This window comes from Empidonax traillii, unplaced genomic scaffold (assembly GCF_003031625.1).
Source record: "Empidonax traillii isolate 1590-97213 ecotype Southwest subspecies unplaced genomic scaffold, ASM303162v1 scaffold364:size1245619, whole genome shotgun sequence".
NCBI classification, from domain to species: domain Eukaryota; kingdom Metazoa; phylum Chordata; class Aves; order Passeriformes; family Tyrannidae; genus Empidonax; species Empidonax traillii.
In genome coordinates this window covers 697,019-718,031 of record NW_020955557.1, presented here as the reverse complement: position 1 = coordinate 718,031, position 21,013 = coordinate 697,019, and the positions used below count along the sequence as shown (strand labels likewise).

Genomic DNA, 21,013 nt, shown 5'->3' with positions numbered 1-21,013 from the left:
AATACAGACTTTAAATTGAAATCTGGAATGATACTTCTAGTGAAAATAGACTTAAAATTGGGTGCAAATAGGAAGCTCTGGATTTAGGTAGTGTTTTAGTGTCTGTCTGACTCCTCACATCTGGAGGTGCAGGGTGCCCCAGAAGGAGTGTAGTAGCTCTTTAATGTGTCCAAAATGCTTATTGTTGAGTCAACAGGTGAATTCTTCCAGTAGCAGCATGGAGACATGATTAACTTCCTCATTGTAAAGACAAAAAGGAATTCCTAAACTTTTGAGTAACCTCTGATCTTTATCTGAATCGTATACGGGGAGTATACACTTCTTTCCCATAAAGCTGATTAAAGATCAGATATTTACCACATGATACTCTTCACACGAACTACTGTCATTGGCTGTAAGGCATAGGAAGCACCTAGAATATATCTGATTGCTTTTTCTGAGATCCAGAACTTTTGTTATATTATTCCCTGACTGGTGGACACTACAGATTAGCTAGAGACTTATTTTCTCTTGGGAGCAAACCTGAGTAAAAACCCCATTCTGCATGTGCACATCCCAGGGGTGTTGTCATTTTGATAGCATTTTGGTAATGGGGACATGAGCTGAGATTCTTCCTCAGGGCAGTGGAAGATGTGGTTGGTTGTGGTGCACCTTTGTGTGTCTGGAGCAGATCACCCACTCAGGGAATAACTGTTTTGTTGTGTTGTGTTTTTTTTTTTTTTTTTTTTCTTCTCCAGAATAGCAAACCTGAAAATCCAACTGGCTAAGCTTGACAGTGAGGCCTGGCCTGGCGTGCTGGACTCTGAGCGGGACCGTCTGATACTGATTAATGAGAAGGAGGAGCTCCTGAAAGAAATGCGGTTTATTAGCCCCAGAAAATGGACTCGAGGGGAGGTGGAGAGGCTGGAGACGGAGAGGAGGCGCCTGGAGGAGGACCTTCAGGCTGCCAGAGACACTCAGAGCAAAGCTCTGACTGAGAGGTAGGTTAGTGGGCACAGGGCAGAGTGTGCCTCGCTGGGCAAGAGGTACCCAGGGGGAAGCAGCAACATCCCCTGGCTGACTGCTCAGAGCAGTGTGCCCTGGGATTCCCAGGACACTCCACTTAGAAGGCCTCTGAAATCATCTCCCAGACAACCCACCTGCAAGTTTTACTCCCCTAGTGGGCGAGAGGTTGTTGTTCCTGCGATGGATCCTTTATGGGAATGTAAGAAACGCTCAAAATAACCCAGTGCAGTGCTAGTGCAGTGTAATGTTTCTGTATTCAGCCAGCACCTCACAGCAGCTTCTACACTTGCTGTGCAGTCTGAGGCTTGGTAAATGTCAGCAGATGGAATTTTAAATTTTTAAAATTTGTTGTTTGTTCTTAGCATCCTTGTATTTGATTCCTGTAGGATCTGGTATTTGACAGGGCTGGGGGACTTACACAGAGTATCCTGTGAATCTAAACTAGCTGAAAAAAATGCCAGCTATCCTCCCTAATTTTACTTGTGTTGCAGGGGGAGATCTCATGGGGATGTACAGTGAGGATGAATACTGCATTAGGCATTGCCTACAGGTGTTTTACAATCTGGATGTATTAACGTGGGTGGCTATGACAATGTTTCTGGTAGCTGCAGTCTCTTGAATATGTATGGAATAGGCACATTGCATTCACTCTCTCAGTGGCTCTGTATTTTCATTTCTTCTACATGGTCAGTGTCCAGATGACACCAGTTTTCTGCCTAGTCTTTTCGTGGTTTTATCATGCTGGAAAAAATGTAGACATCTCGGCTGCAAGACTTTTACCAGCCTGAAATATCCATGGTTCGACAAATCTTTTTGGAATTGAGATGAACCCTTTCATTTGGGATTTTTAGGAATATGGTGATGTTCTAGTGTTCCAAAGAAATAGCATATTTCTGGGGCTTTTGTGTCCAGAGACCTGTTAAACTGGGGTGTGAGCACCCAAGTGTGCGTGTTTGTCTCAGACCAATTCAGGTGTGAAACAAAGCTGAGATGTTGCTGAAGTCAATAATTCATGTAGAGCTGTAGTGAGATGGTTAATAGCTAAATCATGTAACCTTTAATCATCCATAGGCCTTAGTGAAAGGAAATGAAGGCATTTATACATTTATCAGCACAGTAACTGTAGGAATGCAATAATGTATAGTGAATAAAATCTGCCTGACTCTTTTGAGGCCTGATCCTAGAAATATTAACTCTTATGGTACTAGCTGTAATTATTTTCCCCTCTTGTGAATGTTTTCAGGATTAAACTCCACATTTTAAGAATTTTTGAAGTTGGTAAACATTTACACATCTCAACCAAATTCTGTCCTCTGTTATACTGTGCATTTTTATTAACTTTTGTAGGATTTCACAGGGGAAAAATAATTAGGTTTTATCTTTAATCTGCCTTTTAAATAGTAAATGCTGCTTTAGCTCATCTTTTTCTTCTGTCTTCTCTTAGATTGAAGTTGAGTAGCAAAAGGAATCAGCTCGTCCGGGAGCTGGAAGAAACAACACGATTAGTTGCAATGTTGCACACCCAGCTGAAAAGGTAGGTGACCTTTTCCAGAAGCTGTAGGTGCTTGAACTGCCTTTCTCTGCTAACAATTTCATCTCCCAGCTGAGAGGGCTGAAAGGCCTTTCAGTTATGGTAGTGACCTGTGTAGCCAGTGGGAAGAGAAGCCTCGAGGGTCATACATCAGTTTAGATGGATGCTTTTCACTGGACTGAATAACCTGAATAGCTGCCTCTGCCTGACAACGTTCACAGCCCCTTCTACTTCAGACATGTAACATTTAGGTGACCAAGGATAGCTGAGATTTTTTTCACTGAAGTTTGAATTCCTGAATTATTATATTAATAAAGTATGTTAAAGACAGCTTAACACACACACAGACAGTGAAGTGGATCTTAGTAATGCAACTACATGTGTGAATGTCATGACAATATTTCTCTAAATTAATTCCAGATGTGCTGTGGCTTGCAGTGTGGACAGTGTATTGAGATATCCCCGAGTCTGTTGTGATCCATAAGGTTTCTGCAGTCAGAATGTGGCCTGGTAGCTCAGGCTGTATTTTTGGAAAAGCACAGGATTACTTGTTTCCAGGCAAATTGCAGGCAGTAAGGTCAAATCATCATTCTGCTAAAGCTGTGTTTTTATTGTTCTGATTTTCAAGAAAGTTTGATGAGTTTTTTTGTTTGAGGTTTTTCCTATCAGTGTGTACTGAATTTACTCTGTTTGTAGCTTCTGCTCCACTTGGATTCTGTTTGATTTTGTGAAGATGGCACCGGAAAGACTGGAAAGAAATCATAGTGCAAGACTGACATGTAAATAAGCCACCATGGAGAGTAGCAATCTGTGAGGCTTTTATGCAGTGGAAATGCATCATATTTTCATTTCACCTAGCTGATTAGGGATCTTTTGAGGTGACCAAGAAGCATGTGAAACTAATTTCTTCCTAACCATGTGCCCAGTGTTCTTGGCATGCTCCTTCAGAAGAATAAGTGTTTGTTATTAACCCCATAATGCAAAATGTCTGGCATCCAAAGCTATGCACCAAAGGAAGTCAAGCACAGATTTTTGATAGGGAAAGGAGTAATTAAAACCCCCTCTGTTTTCATAGTGAAATACACTGAAAAGCTGTAAAATTATTAGGCCTTGACAGATCTATATATATTGCCAATATGGGAAGCCATCTCTCATGTTTCAGTTATATTTCACCCAGAAGGTTTTTTGACCAAATGTGATGCAGTCATCATCTGTCATACAAATGCAGAAGATATTTTGTGCCAAAATTATACTAAATGCAGCACACTTGCCTTTTTTCTCATAAGGTCACGGACATAGTTATACAAATGTAGCTTCCAACTTTTACTCCATAAATAATAAATAAGGATTTATTAGGTTTATTAACATCTCACTGTTTTTCAGTGGGGCATCTTAAGCCACTTATACATATGCAGAGATTTTTCAGTAGCTAATCCTTATCTGAAGTGAGGGTCAGTAATGAGCAAGGTCTTAAATATCCAAAGTAGGAGTGTTGGTTTAGATGGAATTTTATTTTATATATGTATGTATGTATATATATATATATATATAAGGGCTGGTACATGTTGTAGTCACTACTGGAGTATTTGTTGGATCTTCTGAGCAGAAAACTGTGCTGTGTTGTCTGAGCTTTCTCATCTGAACAGACTCCTGTACAGCACCTGCTTAAAATTAATTTTCCTGTCAGTAATGTTCTGAACCTAGAACTCTAGGGTTGAATAATGTGTGTGAACTGATTTCACAGCCCAGCCCCAACTCTTTCCCTTGCTCTTTTGGCCCTGTATTCCATGAACCAGTCTTTCACGTAGGTAAATCCTGCCAGTTTTCTGGGAGCTGCTGGCTGCTGTGATCTCTGAGGGCCAGTTCCAGGCAGCTGTGATATTGTCTTTTGGCTGCAGATCCAAAATTGAGGCAAATGGAAGACAATTTCTGTGTGGTCAGACAGTTCATTGCAATAACTTCATCTTCTTGCATGGGCCTGGCTGGTTTTTGTGCTTTGGAGATTAACAGGAACCACTGATGTTTTCCAGACAGATGCGGGAGGAGGGTGGTGTCACTAATTTTAATTGATTTGAAACTGTTCATTAGAGTTGTTTTGGACACTTGTGGGTTTGATATGGTGAGCAGAAAAATGGGTATGAATGATACTGTTTTTATCGAGATGTTCCTGCTGCATAGGCTGTGGTTCTGGATTGCTGTGGGGACTAATGCATATGGCCTGAGCTAACAAAGCAAAACCTGTGGGCTTGGTGACATTCCAGTGTTTTCAGGAGAAATAACAGGGTAATGGTTTTCTGACTTGTTTCCCCCAGTCTCTCCACCAGCATGCTTTCCCTCTCCTCGAGCAGCAGCCCTGGCTCTCTTGCATCAAGCAGAGGATCTCTTGCCACCTCCAGCCAAGATTCCTCCACCTCAGCCAGTTTCACCGATCTCTACTACGAGCACCTGGAGCAGCTGGAGCAGTTGGACTCAGAATATCAGAACAAGCTTGACTTGCTCTTGGAAGGAGCCACTGGGTTTAGACCGTCGGGCTGTATCACCACTATTCACGAAAACGAAGTAGCAAAAACTCAAAAAGCAGATACCACGAGTCGCGTTCAGGCTCTGAGATCCCTGTCGGGTACTCCAAAATCCATGACATCGCTGTCTCCAAGGTCCTCTCTCTCTTCTCCGTCTCCACCCTGCTCTCCACTGGTGATAGACCCACTCCTAAGCGGTGATGCCTTTTCAAGCCATATGGATTTTGATGATGCAGAGATAAGTACAAATCTCTCAGAACTCACCCTAAACACTGGGAGTGGCAACTGTAGACTGGAAGAGCCTAGAGCAGGAGATAAACATCTAGGTCAAGGTATGGTAAAAGATTTGCAAGCACTGCATGCATTTATTTTTATTGTAGTTCATAAAGCACTGAGAAGCAAGTGTTTCAGAAGCTGTCATCTTGATATCTTTATGTTAAAAAGTGTTTTTACCTGTGAGTTCTGTCTTGTATGGGAGGAAGGGTTGGTATTTTAATTTGTACACGAAAAATGCTGCTGATCTGGTGAGTCTTTCAAAAAAAACCTGGGTTTAGATGTGTTTTTATTGTACTTACACACATGTACACAACTCACAGGGATTTCATGTGCAAATGTAAGTGGTTGTGGTGGGATTCCTGGTTTAATTTGCCACTAAACTATTCAGAATGTCATTTAATGTTTTGGGTCTGGGAGGCACATAATGCCATATTGACGCAAACTTTTTGACCAAGCTTTTGAGGAGGGCTGGGAAAGCCATTTAACCTAATAGTTAAGAAATTGTAATAATAATCCTTCCCTTCTAGCTTGGAATGCATAAGATCTCGCTCTGGTTCCCAGTAAATCAGTGGCAATGAATTTATTAATTTCAGCTGAGCAGACATGTCAAGGCTATGCTTGAATTCTGATGTTTTGAGGCGGGTGGTCTCTTAGCAACAAAAACGTGTGTAGATTGTGAGTGTGATAAAATAAGACATTTAGAGATAGTGGATGTTCTCATATATGCATATGGCTTGTTGGTGGGTGGGGAGGGCTCATCCTTTTTTAGGATGGTGGATGGAAAGCAGGAGGCACAGTCAGGGCACAGTGCTGGGGCCTGTCTGAAGCCCTTTTGGCTGTAGTTGGGTAAAATCCAGTGAGTGAAAGGACTGGATTTGTAGCTGCAGTGAGGAAGAGCTTTAAAGACAATATAAACTTGCAAGCTATAGTCCCATGAACCAGCAGTGCAGTTTGTTTCTGTTTTCACAGGATTCCAGAACAGCCTGTGCAAGTAAAGGGAACTGGTACCATGTTATCACTGCCTTCTGCATTAAGGAGGCTGACACTATTTAAAACACAATAAAAGACACGAGTGCAAAACTTCCCCTTTGAGCTACCATTTTCCTACAAGCAGGAGGTATTATGCATTTGAGTAGGAAACACTAATTATTCTTATTAGAACTGGGCACTGATTAGTTTTAACCTTTTTAGCTCTTCAAGATTTGCCAAGGCTGTTAAAGTGAAAGCTCAGGTGTTAAGCAGATTAAGTGATTACTGCTGTTAGCCAGTCAGCAGACAAAATAATCACCATAAGTAGTTTATTTCAGGGCAATAACGAGATGAGGTTTTACTCCTCAGGCATTTTGGAGGGGGCGGGGGGGTGGTTCAGTGTAACACTGGAAAGGCAGTGGCTGGATCTGGGGTGGTCAGTCCTGGGCAAAGCCCGCTCACGTGTTCTGTAAGTAGAGCTCAGCAGTATATATCTGAGGGATTTGCTTTGTCTTTCTGTTAGAACAGAACCTCTGCTACCTTTGGGACTGAAATAAGGTTTCCTTTCTCACCTGTAGAATAACTGAGCAATTTAGGAAAACCTGGAGTCCAGCATTCTCTGATTAAGTGGTGTGGAGGTGAGGAAAGTGCATGACATGGCTCTTCAAAGCCTTGTCATGGTGTCTCCAGGACAGCCCATGGAAGGGAAAATGGCAGGAAGAGAAGAGCAAACTTTACATTCTTGATTTGAGTGGGGAAAAAAAGGCAGAAAAACACAAGTAATGTTATCTGCCTGCTTGGAAATACGGAAGAGAGTTGAGTCAGTTCTGAACTCTTCCATAAACTTTCTTATTAGTGTGGTACCTCTTCAGAGACCTAAGGCTAAAAACTGAAAATCCAAATTTTGTGTTAATTAGCTGCATGAAAGAGCTTAAGACTTGCAGGGCTGAGCTTTCAAGTCCTTTGTAAAAACAGTGAGGAAAAGGATAGCTGCATGATGAATCCTTTTCAGGGAACTATTCATCCTGTATTCAGGTTTACACTTTTAACACTCCACTGTACAGAGACTCACTTCGTTGCTGAGGTCTGTGCACCCTCTGTATTCACCTCCCTTGGCCTCGAGGTGCTCAGAAGTGGTAAAAAACGAGACTTTTGGGTTGAAAGGACTAGATGACAGTGGGAACTGAAGGAGAAGAAAGGGTTAAGTGTGTGGAGGCCAACCTGTGATGCCTTTCCCAGTAAGGAAACCTCATGCAAAGGTGTTCCCAGAGCAGCATTTCTGAGTGGTGTGTAGAAGTCAAGCAACCTAGATCTAGAAAATCAGCCAGCAGGGGAGAAGTTATTTCATATGAAAACCATGGACTAGGAGGTGCAAAGCAGCACTGAGGAAAGAAGCACCATAGTTTTGCCTCTGCCCACGCACCTCCAGCACAGCCTGTGATCCAGAGCACAGCAGGGGCCAGGCCCTTGCACAGGGCAGGAGGGAGGATGGTTTAAATTGTGAATGCCAGTTTTAAATGGATCTACTTGTTTAATTACTGTGTTACAGATGCTAACTTCTATTTATGTGGGTTGGCCTATGGGGAAAAGGTCTGGATGTTTTATTTCTGTAATGGTTCTATGGGAATACGAAGATGAAAAATCCCATTTGGTGGCAAGTGTCAGAAAATCCATGGATAAACGGGCCCAAATGGCACAGGTGTCTCAATGGATTGGTGTTACCTGTAGCACCCTCTACTGTTGGCTGTAGAACAAGTCCATTTTGGTATTCCATAACTCTGTGTTGAGCTTGCACACTTTTTCCACCAGTTTATTCAAAGCTGGTTTTAATTCTTTAAGTGGCTTTGTGAGACTGTGAGAAAAAAACCAAAACCCCCAAACCCAACAACACAAGAAACCCCCAAAAACGAAACTCAAAACCCAAAAAAACAATCAAAACTCAAACTTGGTTTTTAATAAAGAAAATATGTGATGAAAACCATGTATTAGTTTGGGGACAAGTGCTTTCCTAAGTCTACAGGAAAGAGGGACCACTGCTGAAAAACAAAAGCTCCTTGGAGAGGAGTGCACTGCTGCTGTGGGGTCACAGCTGCTCCCACGGTGACACACATGGCACCTCCTCACTCTGGGAGCAGGTTTTCCACAGCCCTGACAGTGAGGGACAGCTAGGAGCTGGGTGTGGCCCAGCACTCCTTACCCATATTGGCAGATGGAGTTCTCCAGACTCTTAACCAAAACTTCTTTGCAGAAACGTTCAAGTGAAGAGGTGCAGAATTTGCAGAAGTTTCCAGGGCCGTTTTGTAGCACAAGAAATTTGCATGAGATAACACCTCTGTGCAAAATTCCCTGCTTCACCTTCCTTGGTTTCTCTTCCCCATCTCCTTTTCCCTGCATTCCTGCACATGGCTGCTCTTTTAAATCCTATAATCTCTCTTTCTCTCCATGTTCAGCAAGTTAACCTGGTCTTTATGGACCTGCCTTCTGTCCTGTGTACACTAACCTTTTGGGTTTTGGGGTGGTCACAGGGGTGTTTTTTTTGCTGTTCCCCCTCCTTGAAGCTAAACTTGGCATAAATTCTTCAGCAGGATATACCTCTCCACATAATCCATACTAGGCTAGAGCTTGGTCGGCAGCTTTTGCCCAGCTGCTCTCTGGGTGGCTGAACCAGAAGGTCTGCTACCTGCTTAAGGGTGACTTGTTTTATTGGTTCATATTTATAAGTTCACTGGAATTTAGGAGTTCTGCTTCTTCTTCATCATGTCATGGATACCTCCCTGCCTTTCCAGGGCTTTGAAAGCCTCTCCCCACATTGCCTGCAAGGGAGGACCTGTGCCCACGGAGGAGCTGGGGCAGCAGCTGTGGTAACACACTCAGCACAATCTGTGTGTAACCTCAACCCATGGGTACACTGCTGCAGGACCCAAGGATTAAATGGGCACTGACTGTGTGGTGAAGTCCTGCTCTCACCTCCACCACACAGGCTGTTCCTCACGGTTTCTTGGGGCTTTCTGTTCCCCAGGGCAGTCGGGCACTCCCAGTGCACTCACTCCATGGTCGCTTCCGAGCTCAGCCCACCCCACCCGTGCCCTCTCCTGTCTTCAGAAATGTGCCTGTTGCTTAACAATACTTGGGTGGGGGGGGAAAAAATGCAATTTAAGGGGAGGGGAAGAAAAAAACCTGCTGCTTTTCCAGAGAGTTTCATTTTCATTAACACCTGCTTTTGGTTTTCCTCTGTGCTTTTCTGATAGGTATAAATACAGCTGGAGGGACAGCACTGAAGGTGGCGTGTGTGTCAGCTGCAGTGTCTGATGAATCTGTTGCTGGAGATAGCGGGGTATACGAGGCGTCTGTACAAAGGTAGACATCAGATCTCTCCCTAGGACGAAGCCAATGACTCAGCTTTGCACAGAGTCAGCTGGAATACTGCTGGTTATGACCTATTTTGTGATTCGGTGGCTGAAGTTCTCAATCTCAGATTTCTTAATACTTCTGAAAAATCCGTGAGCAGGTTGAATTTGATTATCAAAATGACCCATGCTTCCCGTAATAGCTGAAAGCAAGCTCACAGGGAGCTGTTTGAACAGCTGGTCTGTTTGTGGAGGTGCTGGTAAGCTGTGACTGCTGCCTTGGCGGGGGTAGCGGAGCCATCTGGCAGGTGTAAAGTTCCCCTCCTCTCAGTCAGCCACTCTGCTGTCAGTGACAGCCCTCAGTCAGTGGGAGGGGATTTGGGATGTCTAAGGAAAACAGCAGAAGCACCTTGAAGTGCCTCATGGATGTGTACGTGCTGTGATGCAATTCCCAAGTTCTTGGAACCAGTATGTGACTCCTGCAGGACTTGTCCCCCTGAGGACAAAACTTGTCACTGGAGCTGGGAGTCACTGCTCTTGCTGGGTTTGTGGACCTCCCATACTGCTTGCTGGAAGCTGCCTGGGGAGCTTTGAAAAAAGTTCAGTGGAAGGCAGTGATCTTGTTGGTACCTGGTTTGGCTGCACCTAACATGGGTTTCCCTACTGCTTTCCTTAGCACTGAGGGTCCTTAGTTGCAAGACACGACTGTGTAGAAGCAAAAAATTGCTCATCTCATATTCCCCCCATTTATTATCTTCATCAATTCTCTAGAAAAATGAGTAATTTTTATGTTTACAGCACAGTTTGCTTTGACAAGGAAGTGCAATGCTTCCGTGAATTAGAGCTCGTGGTTCTCAACCCAGACAGTCAGACAGTTGGGTGTCTCAGGGCCCCTGTGTCCCCTCAAGGGGACAGGCAGCTCTGTGGAGAGGGGAGGAGGGATAGCATGTGGCAATTACAGAAGGCATCCCATGCACATTCACATGTCTGATGTTATTTAGTGTTGTTTGGGTTGTCAATTTACCAACCTTTGTGGTGACTTCAGTGTCGTTTTGATGCCTGTTCTAAATGGTGAGGGTGGGATGTGCTACCCATGTGTCCTTTGTAGCTGAAAAGTAAAGAAATCCAAGAGACTGCTAGGTAGTAATATGGAAAATAATTAGAAGAGAAGAATGCTAATCCTGTTTTCGTGTGCTAGAGCATAGCCTCAATTAGACAATGAATGTAGTTTGGAGACTTGCAGTGCATAAAAGTTTGGAGGAGGAATACACTGGGAGGAGAATGATGCAGAATAGCTGTTTCCAGCAAGACCAGTCAGTGTACTCTGTCACTTTTAATGTGCTTAAGAAAGCTTGATTTCTTGAAGAAACAAAGGAATTACTTAAATCTAATAAAACTTGAGAATTTTTGCTGTCATGATTCAGGACAGGATTGCAGTCATTAAGTCTTATTTCTCCTGCTGGGCAGTCAGCCGTTTTTACTAAAATCAGTCAAGGGAACCCTTTAAAAATCCCCCACTGCCTTATTTTTGCAGTCTTTGTGTGGTGGTTTTTGGTTGTTTTTTTTTTGGCAGTGAAGAGGCAAGACATATGACTTTCTGCTGATAAGCACTGTAATACATACCTCTAAGGCTGATTGCACTTGCTTCTTAAATGGGCTTTCTTTTAGCTGCTAGTTGTACAAAATCCATATACCAACCCCTGAATGGCAGGGAAAAGATCCTGTATCACCTAAATGCAAACACTTCAATAAGAGGCAAATCAAGTCCTTCATTGTCTTTGATTCCTTTCAGACCATGTGTGTCAGAAGTGATGGTGTTTGACAGTGATGACAGTGAAGCAGTGGGGACAGCTAAAGTGCAAATTGCAATGAGGTAAGCACGACACATTTTTATTGGATTTCCCTTCCAATGGAAAAGAATGATGGTAGGGATTTAGAAGATAGTGCTTTCTGTGCTGTTTTCTTACCCTGTTTATCCTGTCCTATTTGTATTAACTAACTAATGCCCTCTTGGTAGTGTAATTGAGAAATAAGCTCGACTCCAGGAGGTTCTTAGGACCAGTTACCCTCTTTCATGTCACTGGAAATCAACTGGTGTTAGTGTGTTATGAGGATGCAAACCAGCAACGGGAGCACTGAGTGCAGGGCTGGAGAAAGCCTCTTGCTGGCTTGCAGTGTCCTTAAGTGTCCAGCCTGTGGGGGAAAAACTACTGAGAGTAAATGGCAGTCACAGTGTTGTCTGGTTTTTAAATTTTTGATGTCATTTGTGTTAATGAAACAAGTGGAACACTCATTGATAGAGTGCAAGGCAGACTTCTCTAACAATAATGCTTTTTTTCTGTCTTTCCCATTCAGATATGATGACAAAAATAAACAATTTGCAATACTGGTCATCCAGCTGAGTAATGTGGCAGCACTGCTGTTACAACCAGATCAAAAAGTGTAAGTGGGTGATATAAACACAGTTGATATATTTGTATTGGATTCCAGTGGGAATAAAACTGACATGGGCTTATGGTTTTTCACACTCCTAAATATTTACCCTTTCTGAAATGTTTCTATACTTTGTTATATATAGCAACACTTACCAACTAATAAAGCTGTAAAATGATACAAGGTGCAGTTTTTTCCTCAAAAGGTCTGTATTTGCTAGGAAAAGACTTGCCTGGAATTAGCAGCAGCTGATGAGGTTTTTAATTGTAGCAACTGCACCGAGTAGAGAGGAGGTGCTAATTCTGCTGCAGAGCACTTCCTTGGACACCTGCACAGGTGCAGCTGTGGGAGAATGTGCAGCTTCTACCAGACTCATTCTGGACACGAGTTTTTTTTAAATTCAGCTGTATGCTGACAAAAATTTGATTCATTTTTGCTGTTTCTACCCACAGAAGGGTGTGACAAGTTGCACAGGGGTAAAAAACCATGTAAAACATGATCCCACGATGTCTGATTACTTCAGAGGGAGGGGGTCTGTGGCAAACTCCTGCCGCTTCCCATCTCTGACGCTGTGACGAGACGTTCCTTTTTTCCTCAGTTGACTGATCCTCCAGGGAATAGGATAGGACAGTGGTGTCTGCAGTGCTTAGGATGGCTCTGCCTGACAGATGTGTGGAGCTGCACAGCTGTAGGGCAGCCCTGACTGCAGTGCTGTCTCCACAGGAACATCCGTGTGGCTGTCCTGCCCTGCTCAGAGAGCACGAGCTGCCTGTTCCGCACCAGACCGGTGGAAGCTTCAGACAATCTTGTGTACAACGAAGCATTTTGGGTTTCCATCTCTTACCCAGCTCTGCGCCAGAAGACTTTAAGGGTCGATGTTTGCACTGTAGATAAGTCTCACCTTGAGGAATGTTTGGTTAGTATTTCAGCTCTGTCTTAATGACTTCGTGTTTGTTCCCTCTTTTTAATTAGACAGAATGTTACACTCTGGAATATGGTAATTTCTTCTTATATAAGTGTTCTTGATAATTCTTAGCTATATGGTCTCTCCCACATAGAATTCTTTGCAGTAACAATTTTAATCAGGGAAAGAAATTATTAGATAAATGTTTTGTTACAAAACTACTGGTGACTTTGTCAGACCATGAGATATTTCTTCTCTCATGACTTGATGTCAAACTCTTAACTATTGTTCTTCTTTTTGGAAACTTTTATGGTAGTGTAATTGAGAACCAATTACTTTGGGTTTGAATGTATCAGGTTATGTACTAAATATAATGCAGTAAAAAATGACAAGGCAGATGAAGAGGAATGGAATCTACAAAGCTAGAACATCTGGGGCTGGGCAGTGACTTTTGTCAACCTTGCAAATTTCTTGAAAGGGAGTCTTCCTCTCCTGTTCCTTTCTCTTTTTCTTTGAAGCTCTGACTGTAATTTATCCTGGCTGCAGTAGCACTGTTGGTACTTCTGGATTCTTGTACACTGCTGTAGTAAAATTCTTGTTACTTCTTAAGCCCTAGACAAGCTAAAAATAAACATGAATAAAGCATTACTAGTGATGTCGAAATGGGATAAACTGGCAATTTTTCTTTTTGCCAAACTTGACAAAGTCAAGAAGTCCTGGATCTCTACTCTCACTTCTTCTGACTGGCATGGTAGTTGTTCATTTCAGTATTACACTGAAACTGTGTTTTTTTCTCTCAATAGGGTGGAGCACAAATTAGCCTTGCTGAAATATGTAGATCTGGAGAGAAATCAACCCGGTGGTATAACCTCCTTAGTTATAAATATCAGGAGAAGCAACACAGGAAAAATAAACAAGGAAACAGCCACTCTGAAGTACCCTGCACTGAAAAAACAGTAAGAACAACTGCTTTAATCAAATCTCTCCTAAACAAGAGGGACTGTAAGAGGAGAAGGGAAGGCTGGTGTGTTTATGTTTACAACTTGAAAATGTTTAGCGCAACAAAATAATAAACATGTTGATTACAGATACGCCCTTGTCCTGGGCTAAATGCTTACTGAAACCTGCTCCTCATGCAGCTGAGGGATGTGGTGCCTGGTCTGGTGTAAGTGATGTGTGAGCTCTGCCTTTCTGCCCAGCAGGCCGTTCACCTTGCTGCAATGAACTTGCTGGACGGGTCGAGATCCAGACTTACCTTTGCACATGCATGGCATGGAACAGGCTCAGCCTGGAGCTGCTCACGAGCACGTGCTGGGGGAGGTGGGCCAGGCGTGCTCACACAGGCTGGGCTCACACTGGATGTGCAATGGGCTGCTGGAACAAGGCAGGGCTCCCTCCTGCCCCTGGAGGAGAGCAGGGGCTGTTCTGACCCGAAAGGCTGGGCACTGTGCGGTTTGTGAGAGTCATTTCTTCACAAGAAGCCTCTTGCTCTCCTCAGGACTCTGTCTCAGCACTCTTAGAGCAGACAGCTGTTGAACTGGAAGCTGTGGAGAAGAAGCTGGAGGAAAGCAGAAGCACTTTAACTAGTGGAGAGAGCTGGTAGGTACCATCTCACTATCTTAGTATTGTGGGGTGATCAGAGCATTTGGGTATCCATGTGCAGAGGAAGAGCAGATGATACTGAGCTGTGGGAGGCTTCTTCTGTCTCTGTTTTGGTGAAAAATCCTATTTCGTCTGTTCTGGAGGTTGTGCATGAAAAATGAGAACAAAGCTGATAAATGTTGAAAATAGTCAACAGCACTATGCTAATTTTGTTATTTGTTCAATGTTCTATGGATGTCCTGAAGACTCCACTGTGCAGTGCAAGCACTTGAATATTAATTTGGCTGTTGTTTATATGGTTTAGTCTCAGATTTCATTAATGAAGCCCAGCATTTGAAATAAAAAGCAAGCCTGGCCAATGGGGTTGATGGAGAAGCCTGCTGTGAGTTCAAATGAGCTAAAAAGGATGTCAAAACAATGCTTCAGTTTTGTTCAGCCACACTTTTTAACTGAGATTAATGGCATCCCTCAAAGATGCACTCACCTTAAGCCCAGGCCACATGGCTGAACCCTCGGCTTGCTTCTTTTGAAGCCAGATCAGGATCAAGTTTTTGGCTGTAATGTTGCCTTCTGGTGCAGTTTCACTCCAGCTTCAAGCTGATATTTGTGTAACCCTCTGGCTGCCTTGGGGATGTGTTTCTGTCCAGCAGCTTACAGGAGGTAACTCCTGCTGCAACACCAGTATTGGCCACAACAGGCCAGTTCAATAACAAAGCTGTTCTTAACAGGCAAGATGAAGAGGTTCCTGATCCAGAAGAACAGGATGAGATCAGTGAAAATGAAGCAGAGGAGGAGGAAGAATTCTGTGCTGGAAAAGCTCTGTGGGAAGCAGAAGAAAGTCTGAATTCCCAGCTGCACATGGAAATAGCAGAGAAGGTACAGTCTTAAGGGCCTTTTGAACAGAAAGATGATAAACCCATTGCTCAGCTGACTGGGTTGCTGTTGAACTGAGCAAGGCTACAGCAGTTATTTGAAAGTTCATCATTGATGATTAAATGTTGTATCTACCCAAAAATCTTTGTAAATAACTCTATGTGACCATTTTTGTCTCACGGTTATTATAGGGTTATTTCATGCCTTTTTTTGCTGCTCAGGAAAAGTGTTTTCATTAATGTGACAGTGGTTTTGACCTTGTTTAGTTCTGACTGTAGTTGTAGTCGAAGGTATGCTGTACACGTGCTCTCTACACATTGATTTGGATCTTTGCTGCAGATGCACAGCAAGATAATGGTCTTTAAAATCATACCTCTGTTCTCTGTGAGATTGCCAGGTCACAAGGATGTCTTGGATCCACAGGCAAAGCTCATTGGAATCAATTGTGTTGTACAGCAATCAATGGATGTGGAGCCCTTAGGGAGCAATACAGTCCATGTAGCAGCCAGAGTTCCAGGAGTGAAATGTCAGGACACCCTGCATGGGTTAAGGAATATCTGGGTCTGAATGCAACATCTGTGGGACTGAGAGTGTGGCTGTCAGACAGCCCTGGGTGTGTGGCAAGGTGGCACTTACACTGCAGGGTGTGTCTTCCAGGTGGATAAAGAGACCAACACAGAGAGCCTTGCACAGTCCTCCACTGTGGTTCGTCCGAAAGACAAAAGAGCAGCAAACCCACCCCAGACTCAGTTTGTCAGAGGCAGCACCATCATCCGCTCCAAAACCTTCTCTCCAGGACCACAGAGTCAGTACGTGTGTCGGGTAAGGAAGGGGCAATCCTGAGGGTGTAAATGCTGGGTTTCTGTCACTGGTGATTTCAGTGTTCACTTAGTCTGAGTTTTTCACAGAAACATGGCAGTGCTTTCTTCGTTCCCCCTCTGGGTTCAGAAGTTGCTCTGTCCTCACCTCCCAGAGAGTATCTTTCCCTGGAAATAACAATATTAAGCACAAATTTATAAGATACACATGTTCACATATGTTCATGGTACATGCAGCATGCTGAGATGCCCAAACTGACCTAGAAGGGCTGCTGTAAAACAGTGATGAATAGGCTGCATATCCAAACTCTTTCCTGCTGTTTTAAGGCTAATTCTGTGCTAATTTGAACTGATCTAGCTGTGTCCACTTGACTTTACATGAGGTGAATGTGAAACTCTGATAGAAATGGAAAGCTAAGTATCTGATAATGTCAGCAAAAAAACTGTAGAAGCCTGAAAGTTGCCAGTGTGCTTAGTCTGAAGGGAACTGAACAGGTCATGTGTTGGGTCAGATGTCACTTCCTCTGCTTTGAAATGTGTGTTCTCAATTATTTCCTGAATTGAGGGCCAGAATTAACTATAAATAACTTGTCTTTTAAGCAGAATTGGCAAACAAGCAAGCACTGGTTTTTTATCATGCACGACCTGTCCCAAGTGGGCATGTTCCTAACGCAGCCAAGGCAGATTTGCTGGGCAGGTTCTCTGGTTCAGAAGCAGGTGCTTCCAGAGGAACAAACCTCACTTACTTTGCAGCAGTGACCTGTGCCTGGGTGGTACAGCTGCTGTGTCCCAGCACATGCAGATCCACACACCTGCTCCACTCCTCCCCCAGCTTGGAGAAAGAACGTGAGAAAGGAATTAAACCCCACTTAGCTGAGCACTATGTAAGGGTCTAGAGACAACCACAAAGCAGGCTGTGTGTGTGTAACATGACAGCTCTTCAGATGACAAACCCAGGGGGGAGCTTTCAGATAAACCTGCCTCTTTCACCACTAGCTTAAAATACATGTCGTTAGAGAAAAGAGAAATCTCTAATAAAGAAGTCCCATGTTTTACAGATGCTAGAAAAGATGATGATGATGATGATTATTATTGTTATTACTTAGAGCTTATTTTTCTAGGCTGCTTTGCCCAGGCTAGTTACTTGCACAGAAGAAGAGCAGTAGTGGGGTAGAGTCCCATATCATACCTAAACTTAGATTGTGTAGAAATAGGGACACTATTCCCAGAAAGGGACAGAGTTCAAGGCGTTTGGCAGGATCTGGCTGTGCCAAGTGCATGTTGCACACTCAGACTGGGGTCTCTGCTGTGGCCTTTCACAAAACTTCATAGCTCTGCTTACAGCCACTTAGAGAACCCTGTGGTCTCACTGATAACGTGTACTGCTTGTATTTCTTTCATGAAAAATACGTGGTTTTCACATTCCTTTTCAGCTGAATCGCAGCGATAGTGACAGTTCAACTCTATCCAAAAAGCCCCCCTTCGTTCGAAATGCAATGGAGAGACGAAGTGTCAGAGTGAAACGGGTAAGAACATCACCACTTTTTTTTTCCCTCTGGCTCAGACACTTGGCAAAAACCAGGAAAGTGTTTTAAAGGAAAAATTTGCAAACATAAATCAATTGCCACATGCTTTCATTCACAGCCTTTTCTTTGTGTCTCTCGAGGCTCTCAAGGATTCTTTGACATAACAGAATATGACAGCAATGTTTAAGTTGGAATTAATTTAGAACAATGAATTTAGGAAGATGGCTCCTGGTATTTTCCATCTTGTCAGAGCACAAGAAGTAGCACAAACAGTTTTGCTGTTTATTGTTTTGAGATTCTTAAGTATTTACAATAAATGTGAGGAGCTGGGGAAGAGGGTGAGGAGACTGATGTCTCAGATGCTCAGGTGACCCTGTTGTAGTGACTCCGTGGCACAAAAGGAATCCTTGTGCCCATTGTGATGGCAATCACTAAAATTCCCCCAGGATACTGATACTGAGCTCCTAAGGGGATGGTTTTCTTGGGACAGCTTGTGTTTGAAACTAGCAGAAGGCAACATGTCACTGGCAAAAGCAATCACAGGTTTTTCTGCAGCATTGTGGATTCATCTGAAGATGAGACATTAAACTTAGGAGCAAGGTGTGCAAGCAGGAATGGTTGGGTTTGGAGAAGCTGCCAAGGAAGAACTTAAATGGAAACACAAAAATCAAACCACTTACCTGTAAGACTTTGTGTTTTCTGTCTTGAGAGGGGCTGGAAAGCAGGATCAATAGAGATGGTTGAAAAATGGGTCTTGTGATGATGTATTTGGCACTTCCTGGGTGGAATGCTTGGGACACTTCCCCCTGTGTTCATACACCCCTTCTTTTCCAGCCTTCAGTCAAGTCCTTCGGTACAGAGCGCCTGATCCGCACCTCCCTAGACCTGGAGCTGGACCTGCAAGCCTCGAAAACCTGGCACGACCAGCTGGTTCAGGAGATCTCGGTGCTGAGGGAGCTGAAGGAACAGTTGGAACAAGCTCAAAGTCAGGGTGAGAAAGAGTTGCCGCAGTGGGTGAAGGACGATGAGAGGTTTCGGCTGCTGCTGAGGCTGGTGGAGAAACGAGTGAGTAACACCTGCCTTTGGGTTTCACTCAACTTGCTTGGGGAAATGGGATTTTGGAAACAGGGGACTTGGGACCATCACTAAGAAAGGAAGCCTCAGCACTAGTCACCCTTGCCTTCCATGTAGGGCTCCATCAGGCTGTTAGCCCTGAACCCTGGCATTTGGCAGCACAGAGATTTCCTGCCCTAGCACAGGTGCCCACAGGAGGAGTCACAAAAGCCATCTGTTCTGCCAGGGGCAGCCTCCCAGCCTGCAGCAGGTGTGGTGTGTGGTGATTAGCACTTACCTTACTCCACATCACACCCTCCCTCATGTACAGGGCTCCTTCCCAGCATCTGGGCTTGACTGGGCACCTCTGCTGACACCAGGCAGAGACTGAGGTGTGAGGGCACCAGGTGTAGCAGGGACTTGGTGCAAGGTGGTTTTGGGGCACGGCAGGAACGTGGGGTGCCATGTTCTTGTGTGAGCTGATCTTTCGGCTTAGAAGGTATATCAAAAGACACCAAGAGAGTGCTGATAGCACCCATAATTCTCACCAAAGGCTAGAAGAAGACCTTACAAAAAGCTCTCTCTGTTACAACGGTTAGCTGACAAGCTTCAGTTTAGCTCCTGTGGCTCATGATTTCCAGAGTCAACAGTTTCCAAACCCCTCAGACCTCCAGCTGAAATACTGCTGTCCTTGGAGATAGGATAAAATAATTCCTCCCAGAAACAAAAACATTTATTTTTGGTGGATTTTTTAATTATTTGTTTAGGTGCAAAAAACAGAACACAAGTGTGAGCTAAAGGCTGATAAAATGATGAGAGCTGCTGCCAAGGATGTCCACAGGCTGCGAGGGCAGAGTCGGAAGGAGCCTCTGGAAGTACAGTCATTCAGGTAATTAGAGGAAAAGGGGAGGAAAAATGGACTGCTGCCTTGATTTTTCTGTGGATAACTAAGATGCTGATGAGGAAGTCTGATCTTTGCAGAAATAGTTAAATGTTAATAAGAACTTCTGTAATTTTATTTCAAAGTATAAGGTCTGAGAGTCAGGGAAACCCCTTGCAGCACTGCACATGATCAAAGCAACCAGCAATGCTCCAAATCATTCCCCACCTGGCAGCAGGTTCTTTGACACAGAAGCAGCCCTTTGCTCCCCCAAGTAACAGATCTAGAAGGGGAAAAAACCCTGAGCTTTTCTGAAATGGCTTCTGGTAAGGTCAGTGCTGTGAGTTTAACTGTAGGCTCATGCCTGATAAGTAAATTAAGAGGTTTAGGTTTAGGGAGGATGTACTGCTGCTCCTTGTGGGAACAGCTGGTGGGATAAACTCTCATGGGGATGATGGACATTTCTGGTGAGACTCCTGTTGCATTAACAACTGATCATATTTTTTTTTTTTTTTAGAGAGAAGATGGCATTTTTCACACGGCCGAGGATAAACATCCCCACACTCTCTGCGGACGATGTGTGATCACCATAAAGTATTTGCTTTCTGGACAATTCTACAAATGCAGTTTGGGTTTTGAAGTTATTTATGTGGTATTATGAAGGTACCAAGGCATTTGTATATTAGAGCTTTTGTCAGTATGTGGATGTTTTGAAGATTTTTAGGTTAAAGTTATATCATCACAGAAACCAGCATTAAAGTGACAAGATTGTATAGTTTGTATATTTAGGAATGTATTTTTGGGAAATAGAATTTTAAATAAGAACAAATGCAGCGTAAGGTGCTGTTATTCTTAAATAATGCTGTTTAGACTTTTTGTACAGCTCTACCTTTTAGAGGTTTTACTGCAATAAAATGAATTTGAAGGAACCTCACCCCTACCTTCTATGATGTTCTGCATCAGACTCTCAGTGATGTCTTTTGTACCCTGTGGGGAATGCAGGGAGCCGGTTTGGACTCCCAAGTGCTGTGAACGAATTCTCTGTGAGCTGTGAAGCATTTGTGTTTCCTGCCAGGTCATAAAAGTAGGTGTGAAGTTCAGAATACTTGCACTTTTAACATTTGTACTGCAGCTCATGTCTGTAATGGGTCTGTTAAGGTAACGTGGGGAGCCCATTGAAACCACTGCTGTGGGAGGAGGGCTGCAGGTTTAAAGTCCATATTAGGTTTTTTCCAATAAAGTGACCTTTCTGGACAAACCTGCCTTCTTGCTTTTTG

At 43.6% G+C, this 21,013-nt stretch overlaps 1 protein-coding gene across 2 annotated transcripts in view; it reads left to right on the top strand.

Annotated features, from left to right (window-relative positions):
* WWC1 (WW and C2 domain containing 1) overlaps positions 1 to 20,994 on the top strand; it is a 67,059-nt gene extending 46,065 nt beyond the window's left edge. For both annotated transcript variants that reach the window (XM_027892720.1, XM_027892719.1), the window contains 15 exons: positions 738 to 980; positions 2,450 to 2,539; positions 4,849 to 5,387; positions 9,549 to 9,657; positions 11,440 to 11,520; positions 12,003 to 12,089; positions 12,804 to 12,996; positions 13,788 to 13,940; positions 14,483 to 14,583; positions 15,315 to 15,462; positions 16,117 to 16,281; positions 17,711 to 17,803; positions 18,638 to 18,868; positions 19,624 to 19,745; positions 20,254 to 20,994. In XM_027892720.1, coding sequence (XP_027748521.1) covers positions 738 to 980; positions 2,450 to 2,539; positions 4,849 to 5,387; positions 9,549 to 9,657; positions 11,440 to 11,520; positions 12,003 to 12,089; positions 12,804 to 12,996; positions 13,788 to 13,940; positions 14,483 to 14,583; positions 15,315 to 15,462; positions 16,117 to 16,281; positions 17,711 to 17,803; positions 18,638 to 18,868; positions 19,624 to 19,745; positions 20,254 to 20,320 — 2,422 coding nt within the window. In that variant the 3' untranslated portion in view covers positions 20,321 to 20,994. The remainder of the gene's footprint in view (positions 1 to 737; positions 981 to 2,449; positions 2,540 to 4,848; positions 5,388 to 9,548; positions 9,658 to 11,439; positions 11,521 to 12,002; positions 12,090 to 12,803; positions 12,997 to 13,787; positions 13,941 to 14,482; positions 14,584 to 15,314; positions 15,463 to 16,116; positions 16,282 to 17,710; positions 17,804 to 18,637; positions 18,869 to 19,623; positions 19,746 to 20,253) is intronic.
* Positions 20,995 to 21,013: the final 19 nt, after the last annotated feature.